This window comes from Alternaria incomplexa, assembly GCF_024043165.1.
Source record: "Alternaria incomplexa strain BMP 0042 chromosome Unknown scaffold_6, whole genome shotgun sequence".
NCBI classification, from domain to species: domain Eukaryota; kingdom Fungi; phylum Ascomycota; class Dothideomycetes; order Pleosporales; family Pleosporaceae; genus Alternaria; species Alternaria incomplexa.
In genome coordinates, this window is record NW_026249855.1 from 1348752 (window position 1) to 1367183 (window position 18432).

Here is an 18432-nt window from a genome sequence, read left to right on the forward strand (position 1 = left end):
CGTTATGGACGTGCGCTCCCGGCTGTCAGCTAATTCCCCTGGCGTCGATGACGATCGTAGCCTGGGTATGCCGGTGTTTGATGACGATGGCAATGTAATGAAGCGTGTACTTGGAATGAACCTTGAACAAGATGAGGACTGAGAAGGTATAAAGAGGGCAACGATGCCTCGACAATTGAACATCATCCAACACATTCAACTCACACCAACAACTCTACAACACCACTTCCAAACCAACAACTTCTTCTTTCCCAAGAACCAACCAACCCAACCAACCTTCAAAATGCAGTTCACCATCACCGCCATTGTCGCTTTCGCCGCCACCGCTGCCTTCGCTGCTCCCCTTGACGAGCGCCAGGTTGGCCTCTGCTCTTCCGGCAACCCCGTCTGCTGCGCCACCGATGTCCTGAACCTCGCTAACTTGGACTGCGCTCCTCGTGCGTCCTTCCCATCTTCTTTCCAATCAAAAACATGATCACTAACAGTTTCCCAGCCACCACCACCCCCACCAGCATCAACCAGTTCATCGACGGATGCGCTGAGTCCGGCCAGCAGGCCAAGTGCTGCCTCATCCCCATCCTCGGCCAGGCTCTCATCTGCTCCGACGTCAACCCCACTGCTGAGGCTCCCGCTACCCCCTCCGCCTAAGCGCCTTTCGTCGCTTCTCATTTGGCATGGCGCGAATAATGTATAACCTCAACGATAGTTGTGCCTTGGTTTCTTAGAAATGTACAACATCTTTTCCTTCGATTGTCTTAGATAGGGAGTGAGCATTAATACACATTTCACTTGGAATAACACTGCTTAATATGGTGACATTGGTGCGTTCTATGTATAACTGGGAAGACAAGAGAGGTGTTGAGGACTACAACCCATGTTGTGGGCGAAGTTTGAAACGGCGTGAAGTACCGAGGAGGTATTTGAAGACTGTGAGGCCGTCGGTATGACAGCTGATGATGGTGTGAGACGTATACAACGACGTCGGAATCAAGGCTTTGCGATGTCTGGAAGCCATGTCGGCGCCATCTTCTCCCACAACCTCCTGAGAGGACCAGTCTTGTCCTCCTTGTCGTTCTCATCCGGGTCATCGGAGTCGTAACGATTGCATAGCGATGCCCAGACCCTCTTGTCTTTGAAGACATTCTCATGGAGGTACTGGCAGGCTTTGTACCATTCGTCCCGAGAGTCCCAATCTGCCTAACAATGGTGCCATTTCAAGGTCGGCAGGCCACGGGCATCTACGACCTTGGAGTCGAAACACGACTGAAGCGCGTTTGAGGAGGGGTGCCGCTTTCTCAAGTTCTGCCTTCACATATGAGGCCATGATGAACTCTGGGTGCTGCGTAGGTAACTGGGTGAGCTCCAGTACATTGAAGTGCCATATCTTCAAGCTGGCGGTCTGCTGATTAGGCCAGTTGAATGACCTCCATTTGAGCTCTTTGAGCTGATCATCCGGCAGGCCGAACCAATCTTCATTGCCGAAGTCAATGAGGGCTGTTGCACCTTGGGCCACTATCGGCTGCTGGGGAGGTGTCTGTTGGATAGGCGCGGAGGTACTCGGTGCCTTTTGCGGCTGCGGAGCCGTCGGGATGACGGGGGCGGGGAGGTACACAGTGGTGGTGGGGATGGCGGACAGCGTCCCCATCTTGGGTGCTGGAGATCTTGCGTACTTGACGCGGGAGGCTGAGCTAGCTTGGCGATAACTGTGAGGTCATCAAGATGGTGTTCCAACCCCAACCAGATGGCAGTATCTCTGTACAGCTGAAGGAATGTTCGCAGCCTCCCATCTTCATCCTCTCGGATCTCCCACCCATATGGCCGAAATCGGCACCAGAACTCGACAATTGCGTCTTTCCAGATGAAGAAATCCCGGTCAAGGCTAGAAAGCCCTCCTGGGAAGAATGGCATCAGGTGCATTTTCGCTGCAACCATCAAGGCCAAGATTTGAGCAGCTGGTGCCTCACATCCGGCATCAGTACCGATGGTACTTAGGAAGGACTTCATCTCAGCAACAACCAGATGCTTCTTATCCTCCACATCTCGCAAAGCCTTTAGCTGAGGGTCGATCGAGGGAGCTGATGGGAGGGTAGGTGGGGGTTGGGTAAGAGTGTATATCGGAGGTAGCTCGACAACCTTATGGGCAGGCGCGATGACTACGTGATCCTTCGTGATAGTAGTTTTCGACCTGGTAGTGGACTGAGGAACTTCTGGCTTCGGTATGGTAGGTGCCGCGGCGACCTTCTCGTGCTCGGTAGACCTATAGGCAGGTGATGGTTGCCTAGGTGCAGACCGCCAGTAATCGCGTTCTTTGCGACGGGTATTGCCCCAAGAAGTCGGCAGTTGAAGAACGGAATAGTGTGTCGGGTTGCGTCGATCGGAGTGTGCGAACGACTCACCGGTGCCGCGGAAGTTGGTGAAGGGGTACTCGAACGGTGGTGGGTATGAGGGAGGCGCTGGCTTGGCAGGTGGTAGTGCGACGGGCGGCGGTGTGATGTGAGCGATGGTGGGAGTGACAGGGAGCTTCGTCTCTTGCGATTGTCCCTTTTCGGCAGGATCATGGAGGTCGTCTTGGTCGGCCTCGGAATGAGGGCCTATCCAGTAGGTATACTTGATATATACGTATAGGGCGAAGGTAAGGTAGACGCAGATGAGAAGTGATGAAGCGGAGGTAGAGGGGAACTCCTTCGAAGTTGTGGGTGCACTGATAGTAGACTTCCCAGCAAATCTCCCAGTATAGGTATGAGACAGCGATTTGGAGGCTGCGAACAACAAGCGGAAAGAACTCAGATGATGCGACGACGCGGCCGATGTCGAGGGCTACTAGCAAGAGAAAGCAAAGAAGGGCGATGGTGACAGTGCGCATCTTGTCGGTATAGCGTGCGGCAGGTGAGCTCGCAAAGTAGGGTATGATGAGATTTTGGGTATCTTCAAATAGAGGAGATTATGTTGGTAGCTGCGATGGGAAAGAATTGGAGTGTTTGGTTTGGAAACTGAGAGCAATGAAGCAGGACGGGTGTTTTGAGGGTTTGTATCGCTTTGTGTGTGGGCAAAAGATATTTTGACTGCTATTGTGGCTAGGTCCGTGCCTATCGTTGGTCACTGTGGAAATGATGACGATTTATTTTGAAAAAGCGGTGGTGAGTCGCGAATTGCGATGCGGAGCGCTGGACAAACGGAAGGCTTGGCGCGATACCGGCGGTGGACGAGAAGTGAAAGGGACAGCGACGAGACTCGCTATCCGCCAGAACGCTATTATCACATACGAAGAATATGTTTGATTAGGATATAGTGCCAGTGGAAGGAGAGACCCCCGGATCGAGGTGTTTATGGAACATGGCGTTCGCTCAAGTCGGTGGGAAGGACCATAGAAATAAGATCCAGTTGAAGCCGGAAGGTGCGTGGTTGATGAGACTTTACCTACAGATCCATATCGCAATGTAGCTTCCGACTTCAAGGCCTCCGTCCAATCTGAAGATCTAAAGCCTTTGCGAGAATGTAGAGCATCTCCAAACGTACGCACGCCACACCCTTCTCCTTACCCATGCGAACGGGGTTGCCCACGATAGCCTCTACCTCTATTCTGCGATTCGACTGAACATCCTGAAGCATACTAGGTTCAATTCCAGCGTTCGTTGGGATCCTGGCTTGCGCCCGGCTAAGCTGATTGTCCACCTGTTCCCGCGTGATCTCGTATCCATAGGCAGCTGCGATGTCGCGAATCTCAAGCATCACAGCTAGTACAACACCGTTGGCCTCTTTCGAGGCAGTCAAGATATCTGTGTCTTTGCTGAGAGCGAGGGCACACATGGGGTTCCAGGATGCGTTGACAAGTAGTTTCATCCATCGCTTCTGCTGAACGTCCTCGTAGAATTCCGCTGTAGCACCGGCTGCTGTGACAAGTTCCGTGAACGCTTTAGCACTTTTACTTGGTGCAGAAGAAGGATAGGCTCCGACTTGAAGTTTCTCGACTTCACCGTGTTTGATGACGCCGGCTGGCCGTTGGGTGGCGGGCATATAGACGACAGCGCTGATGATCGGGTTGTTTGGGTATGCCTTCGAGTATTCTTCTTCGATACCGACACCATTCTGAATAAGTACGATAGCCGTATGTCCAGGTGTGACGGCAGGAGCGATGAGCTTCGGTACCGTATCCGGGATAGCCTTGCTGCAGACGATGATGTAGTCAAATGGATCTGATGATTGAGACGCTGCTTCTCCACAGTCTCGGACTACATTGGGTCTGAAATGGAGGTTTTGACCAAATATGGATGAATTGATGATGAAGCCATCTTTTTTTACGACCTCATAATTCGAGCGGCAGACGGCAGTGGTCGCGGCTACCTTGCTGAGCAGGTACAAGTATACAGTTCCGACGCTACCGGCACCAAACAGAAGGGTCCTTGGCTGCTTCCCCGAAGACATGGTAGAATCTGAGTATCGAAGATGGTGTTGTACGTAGCTCTCCTGCAGTGCGACATGGAGCCTTGGATGAATCACACAGTCATGGCCCCACGGCTCTTTCCGTGGCCCCCAAATTTTCGCCGCGGAACGGGTACCCGCATTCTTCCCAAGCCAACTTGGCGCTCCTTTACAGACCATCAGTAAGCCATCTGCGGGAACAGTCAATCCTTCGTTGTATACTTGAAGCGGTTGTTAATCCACAATGACAGGGGCCGTCTTACGTGTGGGCTCATTGCACGCGCGCAGGCTGTCGCGACACCAGCAACATCTCAGAGGACGATCATCGCACACAATCGGATAACATCCACTGTGATACAGCAGCACAGCTAATAGCCCTGAAAAAGATATCAGTGCCTCAGCCGCACTGTGGGCCCGCAGGAACACAGCGTGGCTTTTCATGCAATCTAGAGCCTCGCCTCGATTCGCTGCCTACGTTACCCATGCCGCATCCTGCATGCCAGGTCAGGAAAGGAGTGGTCAGGCCTGTGAAGCTATGATGGATACGACCCCCAAGAGCTGGGCAACTAACTCCAGGTTGCCTTGCATCTTTATCAGTTGTCAGCTCCGTACACTCGCTGTGGTTATAACAGCTATGAAATGATCCGGCGCCCTCGTATTCTGGTTGTCTGCTTAGCCGCCTCGTCAAAGCCAATTTGCGGCTAACGTACCGCGCGCCGACGCGATGATGCATAACCGTCTCTTCCTCCTCCTGACAGCACTTGCTGCTCGCGTTTTCGCAACGAGTCAGATAGCGCTCTTCGAGGATGATAACTGCCAAGAGTCACTGCGAGGTTTAGAGGGTCCAAATGGCTATCCTAATGGTACCTGCACAGATCTCAGGCGCAATGGGCCTTACGGCAGCTTCCAGGTCGTCGGCCTGGACCCAGGATGCACAGGCATGTTACCTCGCGAGACCTCAACGCGATAGCCTTGGACGGCCATGCTAACAATGCGCGCAGTGACCATTTACATGAACGATACGACGGTCGACATATGCTCCGGCTTCCAAGAAGAGATCCAACCGATCGACTGCTACAACTCGACCTTCGTATACTACAGTATCGACTTCTGCGACGCCGGCGCCATTGGTGAATCACCATCTGCCACATCCACGCCTACGCCTACATCGACCCCATCGTCCACACCCACTCCCCCAGGCTCCTCAGGCTTGTCGACGGGCGCGATAGCGGGAGCAGCAGTCGGAGGAGGCATAGGTCTGGGCATAATAATTGGATTAGCGGTGTTCTTCATCATGAGGAGGCGGCATTCGTCACGCCCACGGGAGATGTCAGGTTCTACGGAGCTTACGAGCGTGACGCCATACGAGGTCCACGCAAAGCATATTCAGGAGTTGGGACCAGGAGCGGTGGCATACAAACACGAACCTGTGGAAATTGAACAACCGCCTGTTGAACTCGGCGGCATGGAGCTGCGACGACATGAAGAAAAAGGCATGCATTAAGAGTGTGTAGCTTAGGTATGTATTTGAATTGACATGTGCATGTCCGTCTTATGAGCAGCACGAAGTGAATGAAGGTGTTACTCTGCAACTCTGTTCCAGTGCCACAAGTCTCATGAACATGCCCGAACGCCGCGTTCGCTCAGGTGCCGAAGAGCTTCTTAAAATTCTGGAAATGTGTCGGCGAACGTCCATTCACCATTTTGATAGACGATGTCTCTTGCCAGCGCTGCTTCACCAACATCGAAGGAAACCCTATGGGGATAGACCTCACCCGCCTCGCTCTTGATGCCAGCGCCCATGAACACCGTTCTCGGCTGACTGCGCATCGCACTCAGAGCAAGTTGGACATCTTCTGGGTCCGAGAGTAGCAAGACCCCGTCATCTTCTCGGCTCCAGCGTCTCACAGTCATCGATGAATGTGGATAAGGTGCTTTCTCGAGCAACTTGACAAGCCACAGGTATTCGATTCGCGGCATTGTCTCGATGATCTGTAACGGCTCGGTCCATTCTCCTTCTGGAAAGCCTATGGATGAGCATGACAGGCTTCTTAGTGTACTGGCGTGCGTGCGAAGGAAATTGGTCCAGTCAGTGTGTGAAAAGAACACGTCTTCTAGGTGAAGATGTGAAAATCCAGGCCAATGGAAAGGTCCAACTGGTTGATAAGACAATTCCATGAAATGATTGTCAGCCCCGAACACGAATCTGCGCAGACTTGAGGTTGCACTGAGCAGTCGGCACAGCCAATCAAGATCCACCTGGCCCAGGACACCTACCGAGTGAACTCGTCTGGATAGCTGACACTTCCAGACTTCGCAATCGAGATCCAGGAATGTCACCAGATCTTCGTTAGAATATTCCGTGTTCCAGAACTCAAACTGCAAACCGACCTTCTCATGTACACCGGCGTCCAGGAGAATCTTTGGGATCAAATCGTATACTCGGTTCTTACCGCTGTCTCCGTGCCTCTCACGTGAAGCAGGGGGGTTGAGGAGCTTTGCCGGGATGATGTGGGCCCGTCCACACCTGATGCCGTCGTCTGTTGGCTCCGGGTCGAGATGATAGAAACTGACGACATCAACTCGAACCATCTCTAGATTCTCCAGCTCCCGGAAGGCTTCTTTGAGAGTCAACGTATCCATGCCCGAGCGCTCGACGCTGACTTGCAGATCCATGTGGAGGTCTTGTTGTTCGATTCCATTTATGCTCTGTCCGATGCGTTCGCCACTTACAGTGATCTTGCGGACATGCTTAGATAGCAAAGGATGATGGCAGATCTCGAGAAGCGTCGTGAGGCTGGTAGGATGTAGGATGACGATGAGGTGATGGAAGAACCGTTTTCCGAATGCGTTGGCCGAGTGCGCGTTGAGTGCTCGACATGCGCGACGTAGATTGAGAAGGTCAGTATCCTCAAGGCGGTCGGAGACGCTGCCTACGATCTCAGCGGGGAGGTCAAGTAGTCGAAAGGGTGGCTGGGACGCTCTAGCGAGAGCTGCCCTTGCCCTTTCACTAGCAGTGACCCTGTCTTTGATGCACTGCCAGCACATGTGTAGCGATGGAGGAGACGAGGTCGCCGAGTCTGCGTCGATGTGAGGTGAGGGATCGTGTGAGCGAGACGCTCTTGCCCGTTTGTCAACACCCGGGTCGTGCGCTTTTACGCTAAGCCTGAACCTGATGTGAGAGAAGGTACGACAGAGGAAGCTAGCAGCGGAGAGCATTCCTGGTGCCTAGGAAAATTCATGGAAGACACGTCACCTAGTCATCTACGAGATAAAGTAGGCTATGTAATTATTATTGCGTACATTGTCTTCTCAAGCCATTCCCTGCCCGCAACGGCAATGCATACGTAGCTTGCTTTCTGATAGCCGGAGTCGTTGCTTGACTTCTGACCAGCTGCCTCAGTATCCTGTGTCTGGCGAAGCTACGTGGCATACCCACAATTTACAGTCACAGTATCTGTCTTGATTATCATTTTGGTGCTACAACCACGCAAGGATATTCCTATCTCCGTGCCATACTCTCTCTAGGTCCTCCCGCAACTTCGACCACGGAGTGGATGGGGAATCAGTTGACAAAGCGACCGACCAGGCGGACAACAGAGCAGCGTTAGCCAGTGTGAAGTCAATCTGATAGTTAATGCCGTCACGGTAGCCGAACTCGAAGGTGTATGCATCTGGAAGCAAGGCTCCCATGACGAGCAAAACATCTGATCGGTTGCTACATGCGACCCCCTGTCGACATGTCGACACTCTATCCGAACATGGTTCTAGTGTTGGATAGGCTATACGCTGACTCAGCCAAGCAAAGCATATGTTTTGTAGAGCCGGTAGTCCGTAGATAGTCTGTAGCATTCCTGACCAGGACTCGTTCTGCAAAGAGACATGCTTTAGTGTAATACGAACCAGTGTATTTTTGTGCATCTTGAAAAAGTCGTTGAAAACAGCACTCGTGATACAGATACAGCCACCAAGGATAGCCAGTGACCGAAGATGCGGCCAAATATGCAAACCACCTTGGGCGTTGCCAAACTTGACATGTCCACGATGAGGAAGCAGACTGAGTTCCTGCAATGACGAGCACGAAGCAGCAAGGTTGTGAGACCATCTACCGGTACCCAAGGTAGTGACCTCAAGCTTTAGAACCTTGGATGACAAAGAATCCTTCCAATAAGGTAAGCTGAGGTCGAAAAGCTCACATGCTCTGGGCGATGGAGGCAACGTAGACCAGTCTCTGAAACGTAAGCTCAAGTCGAGGCAAATCTTATCGCGAACCATAGCTCGCTCCACAGATCTCATCATCACTTGAATCAAGTGATGCAGGGCGGTGAAGCTGCCTTGAAGCTGTTCCATACGGAGTCTCTCTGGGCCGCAACGGAGATCGATCGCTTCTGAGGAAAGGTGTTCCAAGCGCAGATACGAACAGGTATCTATTCGAATGGTCTCCAGATTCGCGAAACTCCGAAGCGCCTCGGTGAGCATATCTTCCACGGTCGACGCATGTATGCCAGGGTAAGTCGTCGAAGGCGGGCCGGTTTCGCCGCTGATCGATAGAGTCTTCACGAACCGCGAAAACCTCTGATGGTGAGCGTAGCGCAACAAGACGGTCAAGCTCTCCGTGTGGGGTATCACCACAAGATGAGTGAAGAAGCGTGATCCGAAAGTGAAGGCCGAACGATGGCTGAGAGTGCGACAGCCCAGTCGAGTCTTTCGCAATGAGTCGTCGTCCAAGTGGTCACAGACGCTGCTGAACAGCTCCTGATAGTTGAGAACGCAATTAGCATACGATCATTGCACCGTGCGTCAGAGCGCACTACTTACAAGAGGCAAGTCAAGGATCCGGAAGAAGCTGGGGCCGTGCAGACTGAGAGCGCTGAAAGCGACACTGAGCTCGTCCATGGTGTCGCCGTTTCAGCTGACTGCGCAGCTTGCGCGCCTCGATTGAGCGGGAGAAGCGCGGATATTGAAAGTGCGCAGACGGACTTTGTGGGTAACGGTTGTTGGGTGTCAACTGCTTGCGCGCGCCCACCTGATAGCGCCAAGACTGCGCGTTTGCTTGTGATCAATCCATCTCAAGTCTTCCAACGATATCTCAACCACCTCACATATCAACACAGCCTAGAAACGAAAAAGGGACTGATAAGAGGTAATAATAAATGTACAGACATGGAAGAAGTCTATGGTCCCAGACCCAAAAGAGACATGATTACCCAAAGTGCAACGCCGATAAATGCAGCTCCTGATATCGCAAACGGGCATGCTCCTGAACTCCAAAAGCATTGAGTGATACCCAAATCAAAAGCCAGACGTGCACATCCTGATACAGGGTCCACCGTCAATACACCTGATTGTACTCATCTCTCTGGTACATTATTCGTGCCAACATCAACCCTAAAAACATTCTAAATCTTCCTCTTCTTTGTGTGAAACATGTTGTATTCTACCCTCTTCCTCTTCGGCGCCGGATCGGCCGCTGCCTGCGCATTCGTCGGCTTCGGCTTGGGTGCGCTGAAGTGCATCCCAGGTGGTAAGGAGGTCCGCGCGGGTGGTGGCGGCGCATTGCGTTGCTGCGGTGCAGGCCTCTGTGTAATGGTCGGGCGATTCGCGGATAGTGACGGCGCGGGCTGAGTGTCCTGCTTCTTGGAAACGGACGCGGAAGCTTGCTTGGACACTACCATACTTTTCGGAGCCTCATTCTCCGCCATTCGAACCATCCTCGCTGGTGCTTGTCTGACGTTGGTCTTTCGCTGAGCTAGAAGATGTGCTGGAATTTGGCTCGCTTTCGGGCGCTCACGGCCATGGTCGAACATGCCGCGCTTCAGTTTGTCGAAAGCGGCTTTGCCCGTCTTTGAAGGTGCACCCGACGGTTGCCCCCAGCTGCTGGTAGTGCGTCCAGTGAACATCTTGCTTGCGCCGGCACCGTATCCAAACCTGGTCTCGACGATCAAGGTCTTGTTCTGTCCGCGATCTTTCTGTAGCGCTTGCATCTGCTGTTTGAGGGCCTCTTTATCCGCCTCTATCTCCAGTTCTGCATCTTTCTTCAACTTGCGATACACCTTGCTCCAGTTCCGAGGATCGCGCGGCTCATGGGGCTTCGTCTCCCAGTTCGGAATGTCTCGCTTGATAAAGCGAAGCCATATCTCGCCCGTTTCGCCGAGTAGTTGTGGGCAGTTGGCCTCGAGCTCGAGCAGCTGATCGGGGCTTTGTATGAATCGGAGGACTGGCTGGAGGAAGGAGTAGGGTAGATCGCCGACGTCGCGGAGCATATCGATATTCTTGATGAGGCGCTGTCGAGCCAGCTCGAAGAGGCTTGCGACGGGCATGGTGACGGTGATGTTTATGCGGAGGATATATCCAAAAGCGTTGCGTAAGATAGTGTTGTGAGGCGAAATGCAAAGATCAAACGGGTCGGGATTTGAAGGGTTTTGGTCGTAGAGAGGTGGTTTACTGACAGGTTCGTCGGTGTTCGTTGATAGGGTGTTGTCTATGTAATGTGAATCATGGACAGGCGGAACGAGGGCGGCGTGAACCGTAAATGGGGCTGAGGACCCCACGGGGCTCACGGCAGCATGTTGGTGGGCTAGTCCGGATCAAGAAGCTGGTTGTAAGAGTGACGCTTGCCAGAAGGATGCGAAGCGATGACCAGGAGAATGATGAAGAGAGTGAAGAGTGAGTGAAAGTGTAGAAGGCGTAGTGGTCGGTCTCTGACGTCTGATCATAAGCGCTAGCGGACCCCTGCAACCGCGTTGATCGATTCAACTCTTGGACCTCAGCATCGCGACTTTGACGACGACGACGTACAATACCACAAACAACATCTCACCGTTCTTCGACCATTCGGAAAATATGGCGATCAACGACTGGGGTCTGCTTTCCCAACCGGATGAGGGTAAGGCGTCTTTCACTCACTACCAGGCTCCGACTAACTCCAGCAGATGCGCTGCACAATGTAGCCCGCCTACTAGCTGTCGAAGCACGCCCATACACAAACACGGCCAGCCGCATACTCAAGCCAGACTTCTTCGAGGATGCGCGCCCCAGACAACTTCCCTCCCCGCCCCCGGATGCCTCAGGCGCAGAGGAAGAGGCCGCAGCAGTCGCTGTCGAGCGCGAGCAACAAGCGCACAAGATCGAGATATGGCGGAAAGACATCATGAACGAGCTATCACTGCTGGACTTTGCGATTGTTCGATCCGAATTCACCACGAATAGCAACCACACCGAGCGCGCGCGTTACGCCGATGAGAAGACGGCCATCGAGGCAAAGCAGGAGCACGTGCGCAAGAACATAGAGAACCTGCGCGTCAGACTGGTCGAGGCGAAAGAGACGCTGGCCGTGCGCAAGACGTACGACGAGCTCACGGAAAAGATCACCAACAGCAAGATGCTGAAGCCACGGGACGAGCAAGCACACGCCCACGAGAAGCTGGACCAGGAGATAGAGGAGCTCAATTCAGAAGTCCGGTTGGCTAAGGCTACCTGGAAGGAGCGACGCACGCAGTTCGGACGAATCGAGGAAGAAGCACGCGGCATGTTGCGCATGATCAAGGACGAGAAGGAGGAGGCTGAGCGCAAGGAGGGCATGATGAAGGATGGTGACGAAGATGGCGAAGGCGAGGGCAGCACCTCCAGAGGAGACGCTAGCCATGCCGGTACACCGCGACCAGATGGTGGCATGACACCTGGGCATGCCAGCCAGAGCGGAGACGGCTCTTCGTCCCTACGCGTACCACCACAAGATCGCCTGAAGCCTCTATCACGGGAAGCTAGCGCCGCGCCCTCACCTGCTAGATCTGGTGCCGCCGATGACACAGAGATGGCAGACCTTGGAGCACACTCAGGAGATGCCAATGATGGTGACTCTTCTGGTCTGGAAGAGGGCGAGGATCTTGAAGATGGGGAGGAGGATGGCGAAGATCGCACAGACACCAAGATGGACGAATCGTGATCACATGTAGATGATGATTCTTTGATGATTTGATTGCATAGCGCGGTGTTCGGGTATCATTCCATCATCTTTGTACTACTACCATACGGCAGTGGTACCGACTATCTCTTCGGTAGCTACGAATCTAAGAAACTTCACGCATGGCCGCTTTGCCCTTTTCGACAGCCTCTTTCGCCTTGGTGATTTCCTCCGGTGATGCCTGGGCGCCGCCTTCTTTGTTGTTCTCCTACAGATTGTTAGTATGGGATACCCAGCCCATAGCATCCTGAACTTACGAGCTCCTCCTCCAGCCGCTCAACTGCCTGCTCAATCTTGGTCTTCATGCCAGGCAGGACGTTCTTGGTCTCCTGGAGTGCTTGACGCTACACCACAGTTAGTAATCATGTTTGGTATCAGGATGGCCGAGACTCTGTACCTCTTGCTTTAGGGTGTATTCGCCGTTCTCATCTCCCTCATTGGCTTCAGCCTTCTTGATGCGCGCCTCTTGCTGCTCGATTTCCTTGTGGTAGCTGGCTTCTTCCTTGACAAGGCGGGTTACGACGCCAGTTGCGATTGCGAGTTTAGAGGGAGGCGCCATGGTCAAGATTGATATTGGTTACGGATCGGAGGGTTGAGTTTGTGATTGGGGAAGGCAAAGAATGAGGGTTGGAGGTTTAGTTGAGTTGATTAGTGTCGCTGTTCGTCGTTGCCTGCTTGTAAACATTTGTTCACAGCGGGGCTAGTTGCCCCACTAGTAGAATTAGTCTACAGCTTGGTCTACATGTGTACACATAATGCTGTCAAATCGCACTTGATGCTTGCAGAGTCTTCTCGGTGTCTTTCATTAAAAGATATCTTCGTAGTAGTCGTCTTTTGGCCCGCAATTAGACTTGTCTCGGGTATGCCAAGACCACTTACGTCCGTTTGCATACTAGCCTAGAACGCGTCCCACGCGTCGTTGCGAAAGGAGTAGGCGCGACGAGCCCACCTTCCCTGGCAACCCCTCTACAACATCAACACATTCACCGTTGCTGCCGCATAGAGCACCGCAACCATGTCTTCCCCAGAGAAGCGCCGCTCTCAGCGCACTTCTGCGTCGGCGACTCCACGGCGAAGCGCCCGTGGTCAGAATTCTCAGATATCCGACAGCAGCTCAGCGCCAGTAGGTCCAGAGGAGCAGTTACAGTCCGAAGCTTCTCAGGCGTCGCAACGTGGATCGCAAGCGACTCCTCGCAATGCAAGATTCCAAACCACTTCGACACAATCCCCGCTCTTCTTCCGCTCCTCGCCTGCAAACCCCTCCAATTCGGGGCCAGCGAATGGCGAGGAAGAGAGTGATGGCGGTGCGACACCAAAGGCGTCTGCCATGACGATTGGTGGTATGTAGAGACTGATATGAGCTCTAGTATGCACCGCTAACAGACACAGATTCATCGCCCATCCACTACGCATCCTCCTCTAGCCCTGGCCGAGCCCGCAATGCCCAGAGCAACATCCCTGGAAGCAGTAGCAGCGCTCTTTTCGTAGGCGGCTCCGAATCTGCAGCCCGCAATCGACGAAGCGATATCCACTCAGACGTCTTCGGCACCAGCTCTACCAATCGCCGGCGCAGGCTCTTTGTCGACGAGAATGGCATGCCCGTGCAGGAGGCTTCGGACGCGCCGACCTTCTCCAACATCAATCCCGACACATCAGATGCAGACGTCTTGGGCGGCAACTCTACTCGGGTCATTTGGGGAACCAATGTGTCGCTTGTCGATGCCAGACATGCCATGAGAGACTTCTTGATGAACTTCCGAAGGAAGTATCGCATGGTCCAGGACGGTGAGCTGGCTGAGGGTCTGAGTCTTCCGGACAGTCACCCAGCCATGGCCAGGGAATATGTCGATATCATGAAGATGATGCTGGAACTTGGTGTCACGCCTTTGAACCTGGACGCGCGCAATCTCAAGTCCTACCCGCCGACAAGGAAACTCTGGCATCAACTACAGGCTTATCCGAACGAAATCATCCCCATCATGGACGTGGCGATCAAGGACACTATGCTCGAACTTGCTGAGAAGCGCATGGCAGAATTGCGAACTCAGATGTCACAAGCACAGCGTGCTGCTCAACCTAGGGCTCGCGACTCGAGCTCCCTCCCGCCCATGCTGAGTTCCGATGCCCCTACACCTGGCGCCCCGTCTCCGGCTCCGTTCGCAGAGATCCCGAACCTGGTCAGCGAGGTCGACCAAAAGACGTACAACGTTAGGCCGTTCGGTCTCGATCACACCATCAACTTGCGTGAGCTCAATCCTGGCGATATGGACAAGCTCGTCAGTGTGAAGGGTCTGGTAATCAGGACCACGCCCATCATCCCGGATATGAAGGATGGTAAGTGTATCACAAGAATGTTGAAACTCTTTCGCTAACGCCGCTAGCTTTCTTCCGGTGCTCCGTATGCAATCATACTGTCAGGGTCGACATCGACCGTGGCAAGATCACCGAGCCCACCAAGTGCCCGCGCGCCGTATGCGATTCGCCAAACTCGATGCAAATTGTGCACAACCGCTCCGGCTTCGCGAACAAGCAGGTCATCAAGCTACAAGAGACACCGGATGACATGCCGGACGGACAAACACCCCACTCGGTGTCATTATGTGCCTACGATGAGCTCGTCGATGTTTGCAAAGCCGGTGACCGCGTCGAGATCACTGGTATCTTCAAGTGCAATCAAGTTCGCATCAACCCGCGCCAGCGATCCGTAAAGAACATCTTCAAGACATACGTAGACGCCCTTCACATCCAGAAGGTTGACAAGAAGCGAATGGGCATTGACGTGTCAACAATCGAAGAGGAACTCGCAGAGCACGCAGCTGGTGATATCGAAGAGACCCGCAAGGTCTCCGAAGAGGAAGAGGAGAGGATAAGGGCCACTGGCGCTCGTCCTGACGTTTACGATCTGCTGTCTCGCTCGCTGGCGCCCAGCATTTACGAAATGGACGATGTGAAGAAGGGTATCCTGCTTCAACTCTTCGGTGGCACCAACAAGCAATTTGAGAAGGGTGGCAGCCCAAAATACCGTGGCGACATCAACGTCCTACTGTGTGGTGACCCGTCCACAGCCAAATCTCAAATCCTACAGTACGTACACAGGATCGCACCGCGCGGTGTATACACCTCCGGAAAGGGTTCCTCTGCAGTCGGTCTGACTGCATACGTCACCCGCGATCCCGAGACCAGACAGCTTGTGCTTGAGTCCGGTGCTTTGGTATTGTCTGACGGCGGTGTATGCTGCATCGACGAGTTCGATAAGATGTCGGAGGCAACGCGATCCGTTCTTCACGAAGTCATGGAACAGCAGACGGTTTCCATAGCCAAAGCTGGTATCATCACCACTCTCAACGCCCGTACCTCGATTCTGGCATCTGCCAACCCCATCGGATCGAAGTACAACGTTAACCTTCCCGTTCCGCAGAACATCGATCTTCCGCCTACGCTGCTTTCGCGTTTCGACCTGGTATACCTCGTCTTGGACCGCATTGATGAGCAGAACGATCGTCGCATGGCTCGCCATTTGGTCGGCATGTATCTTGAAGACACGCCCGAGAATGCTAACAAGAACGAGGTTATGCCTATCGAGTTCTTGACTGCCTATATCTCATACGCGCGCTCGAACATCCACCCCAAGATCACTGAGCCCGCATCAAAGGCTCTCGTTGATGCCTACGTCGCTATGCGCAGCCTTGGTGCCGATATCCGCTCGCAAGAACGAAGAATCACGGCCACCACACGTCAATTGGAATCCATGATCCGTCTCGCAGAAGCGCACGCCAAGATGCGCCTATCAGAGGAAGTCACGGCCGACGACGTTCACGAGGCTGTCCGCCTCATCAAGTCGGCGCTCAAGCAAGCAGCTACGGATGCACGCACCGGCCTGATCGACATGTCACTTCTCACCGAGGGCACATCGACCAGCGACCGCCGTAGGAAAGAGGATTTGAAGCGTGCAGTGCTTGCCTCGCTCGACGAGCTCGGTTCTGCTGGCCAGAGTGTGCGCATGAACGACCTAGTCAAGAAGGTGCGAGAAGGCGCCAGCGAACAAGTCGAGAACCAGGAGTTCCTGGAGGTGCTGCGTAGTGCCGAACTTGAAGGTGCTGTGCAGATCAGTGGTGAGGGCATGAGGAAGATGGTCAAGAGGGTCGTTGGCACTTTCTAGGTCGACTACGAAGGCATGGCGTTTGAGGGGTTATGGGACTGGCATACCTCATGAGGTGATGATGCGATGTGGTGGATTGGGTAGTTTAGCAAGCACTTTGTTGTCGCCTTGCATTTGTATAGACATAGGGTCGTCTTGAATAAGGCAACGAATGATCTACTTTACTCAGGAAAACTTTCGTGAGCGCCCCTAGCGCCGACTCCCAACACGTGGTGTAAGCCCTGGCCCCGAATGGTCCTGCATGAAGGCAGCACTTGCGACCCCGCATTCCTACCCTCTGCCTTCAGCCTAGTAACATGCCCCGACTGGCTGCTTCTTCACTCTTCGGCATCGTGTCATGTCCACCTCCAGCGTTAGCGAAGCGTCCGATCCGTCCAAACTAGAACAGAGTGTTGAGACGCTGAACCCAACGTTCTGTGTTACGTGCAGGAGGCTTTCTACACTGCCTGAGGATCTGGATTCCAAAGGATTTGTCCCCGTTGAGTATACCTTGGAAGACATCGCCGAAGCCGCAAAGCGAAAATGCTTGCTCTGTTGCCACTTCCTCACCTTCCTGGAGTCGGGGGACGGTATCGAAAACATTGCTAGAGACAGTCGTTTCCATGCGTATCTTAGTCACATAGCAGACTGCCCATCCTACGACGCATCGAATCTGCCCGGCCTCACACTGATCATATTTTCGATTCTTGGGTACACCGGCATCGACAACCGTCGTTTTGGACTGCAACTCGAAGTCGCCGAGTACAACCTTTTGGACGGAACGCCATTCGTGTATCGGAGATGTGAACTCAGTGCGCTGCCTCCGGTACGTGTCACGACAGCTTTGACTTCTTGGACTGGCGACGAAGCACATCTCCGCACCATCACTGAATGGATACAAACATGTGAGAAAACACATTATACTTGTCATCAGGAGAGGCTCGGGAGGACTGGTACGTTCGTACCGACCAGACTCATCGATGTCTCAACCGCCGATCTACCGCACCTTACAACCGCAGCCAGACTTTCCGACAAGAAGGACCGTAGATACATCACTTTGAGTCACAGATGGCAGAACGAAGACATGCCTAAGCTTCTGACTTCGAATCTGCACGAGCTGCTTGAAGGCATCAAACCGAATAAATTACCGGCAGTATTTCTAGACGCTATTGACTTGTGTCGAAGACTAAGCGTACCCTTCATATGGATCGATGCACTTTGCCTTATCCAGGATGACCCCACGGACTGTGACCAGGAGATGTCATCCATGGGGGAAATATACGCTAATGCGTTTGTGCACGTGGGAGCAACAAAGGCCTCTAATATACCCGGAACAGGACTGTATACAGAATTGAACTCAATCGGCCTCGCATCATTCTACATGGACTTTCAATGGGGCCTACTGAGGTTCTCTCGTGTTGTTCACGAAGTCACTGCGGTAGAACGTATCAACCAATCAGTACTGATGTCGCGCGGTTGGGTTTTCCAGGAACGACTTTTAAGCCCCAAGTCTATTTACTTTGACGATCTGCTTGGATGGGAGTGCACACAACTAGTCACCACCGAGTTACATCCGGAAGGCGCACCGAATCTTACTGTGCGAACTGGTTAGGGCTATGACTTGCCGTTCAAACTATCTAGTCTTCTCGGGCGACGGAATACCCTGGACAAAGGTAAAGAAACAGTTGATCATCACATGAGATGGCTAGCTCTTGCGCAATGGTTTTCGGGTTGCAAGTTCACATACGACGAAGACGTACTACCCGCCATATCGGGGTTAGCAAGAGCATTCGAGGCGAAATTGCAAGATCGGTACGTGGGTGGTATCTGGTACAAGGATCTTGTCCGAAGTCTACTTTGGGCACATCCTTCGACGTGGAATATCTCAGACGACCAAGCAGTGTTGCTTCAA

General features: G+C 53.2%; 8 protein-coding genes across 8 annotated transcripts; 3 read left to right on the forward strand and 5 right to left on the reverse strand.

Annotated features, from left to right (window-relative positions):
• Nucleotides 1–283: 283 nt before the first annotated feature.
• J4E90_005022 (uncharacterized protein) lies at nt 284–648 on the forward strand (the record flags this gene model as incomplete). Its single annotated transcript, XM_051434580.1, has 2 exons — nt 284–437; nt 494–648. The coding sequence occupies 2 exons, from the start codon at nt 284–286 to the stop codon at nt 646–648; spliced, it is 309 nt and encodes a 102-aa protein (XP_051291836.1).
• Nucleotides 649–987: 339 nt separating this feature from the next.
• J4E90_005023 (uncharacterized protein) lies at nt 988–2863 on the reverse strand (the record flags this gene model as incomplete). Its single annotated transcript, XM_051434581.1, has 4 exons — nt 988–1193; nt 1243–1683; nt 1980–2591; nt 2644–2863. 4 exons carry the CDS (start codon nt 2861–2863, stop codon nt 988–990), a joined length of 1479 nt encoding a protein of 492 aa, XP_051291837.1.
• Nucleotides 2864–3450: 587 nt separating this feature from the next.
• On the reverse strand, nt 3451–4422 carry J4E90_005024 (uncharacterized protein; the record flags this gene model as incomplete). Its single annotated transcript, XM_051434582.1, has 1 exon — nt 3451–4422. One exon carries the CDS (start codon nt 4420–4422, stop codon nt 3451–3453), a length of 972 nt encoding a protein of 323 aa, XP_051291838.1.
• Nucleotides 4423–6081: 1659 nt separating this feature from the next.
• On the reverse strand, nt 6082–7467 carry J4E90_005025 (uncharacterized protein; the record flags this gene model as incomplete). Its single annotated transcript, XM_051434583.1, has 2 exons — nt 6082–6446; nt 6723–7467. The coding sequence occupies 2 exons, from the start codon at nt 7465–7467 to the stop codon at nt 6082–6084; spliced, it is 1110 nt and encodes a 369-aa protein (XP_051291839.1).
• Nucleotides 7468–9818: 2351 nt separating this feature from the next.
• Nucleotides 9819–10739, reverse strand: J4E90_005026 (uncharacterized protein; the record flags this gene model as incomplete). Its single annotated transcript, XM_051434584.1, has 1 exon — nt 9819–10739. The coding sequence occupies one exon, from the start codon at nt 10737–10739 to the stop codon at nt 9819–9821; it is 921 nt and encodes a 306-aa protein (XP_051291840.1).
• Nucleotides 10740–11262: 523 nt separating this feature from the next.
• On the forward strand, nt 11263–12364 carry J4E90_005027 (uncharacterized protein; the record flags this gene model as incomplete). Its single annotated transcript, XM_051434585.1, has 2 exons — nt 11263–11305; nt 11352–12364. 2 exons carry the CDS (start codon nt 11263–11265, stop codon nt 12362–12364), a joined length of 1056 nt encoding a protein of 351 aa, XP_051291841.1.
• Nucleotides 12365–12488: 124 nt separating this feature from the next.
• On the reverse strand, nt 12489–12941 carry J4E90_005028 (uncharacterized protein; the record flags this gene model as incomplete). Its single annotated transcript, XM_051434586.1, has 3 exons — nt 12489–12590; nt 12640–12726; nt 12780–12941. 3 exons carry the CDS (start codon nt 12939–12941, stop codon nt 12489–12491), a joined length of 351 nt encoding a protein of 116 aa, XP_051291842.1.
• Nucleotides 12942–13397: 456 nt separating this feature from the next.
• On the forward strand, nt 13398–16541 carry J4E90_005029 (uncharacterized protein; the record flags this gene model as incomplete). The annotated part of the gene is made up of 3 exons (XM_051434587.1): nt 13398–13722; nt 13772–14716; nt 14764–16541. The coding sequence occupies 3 exons, from the start codon at nt 13398–13400 to the stop codon at nt 16539–16541; spliced, it is 3048 nt and encodes a 1015-aa protein (XP_051291843.1).
• Between the last annotated feature and the right edge of the window lie 1891 nt (nt 16542–18432).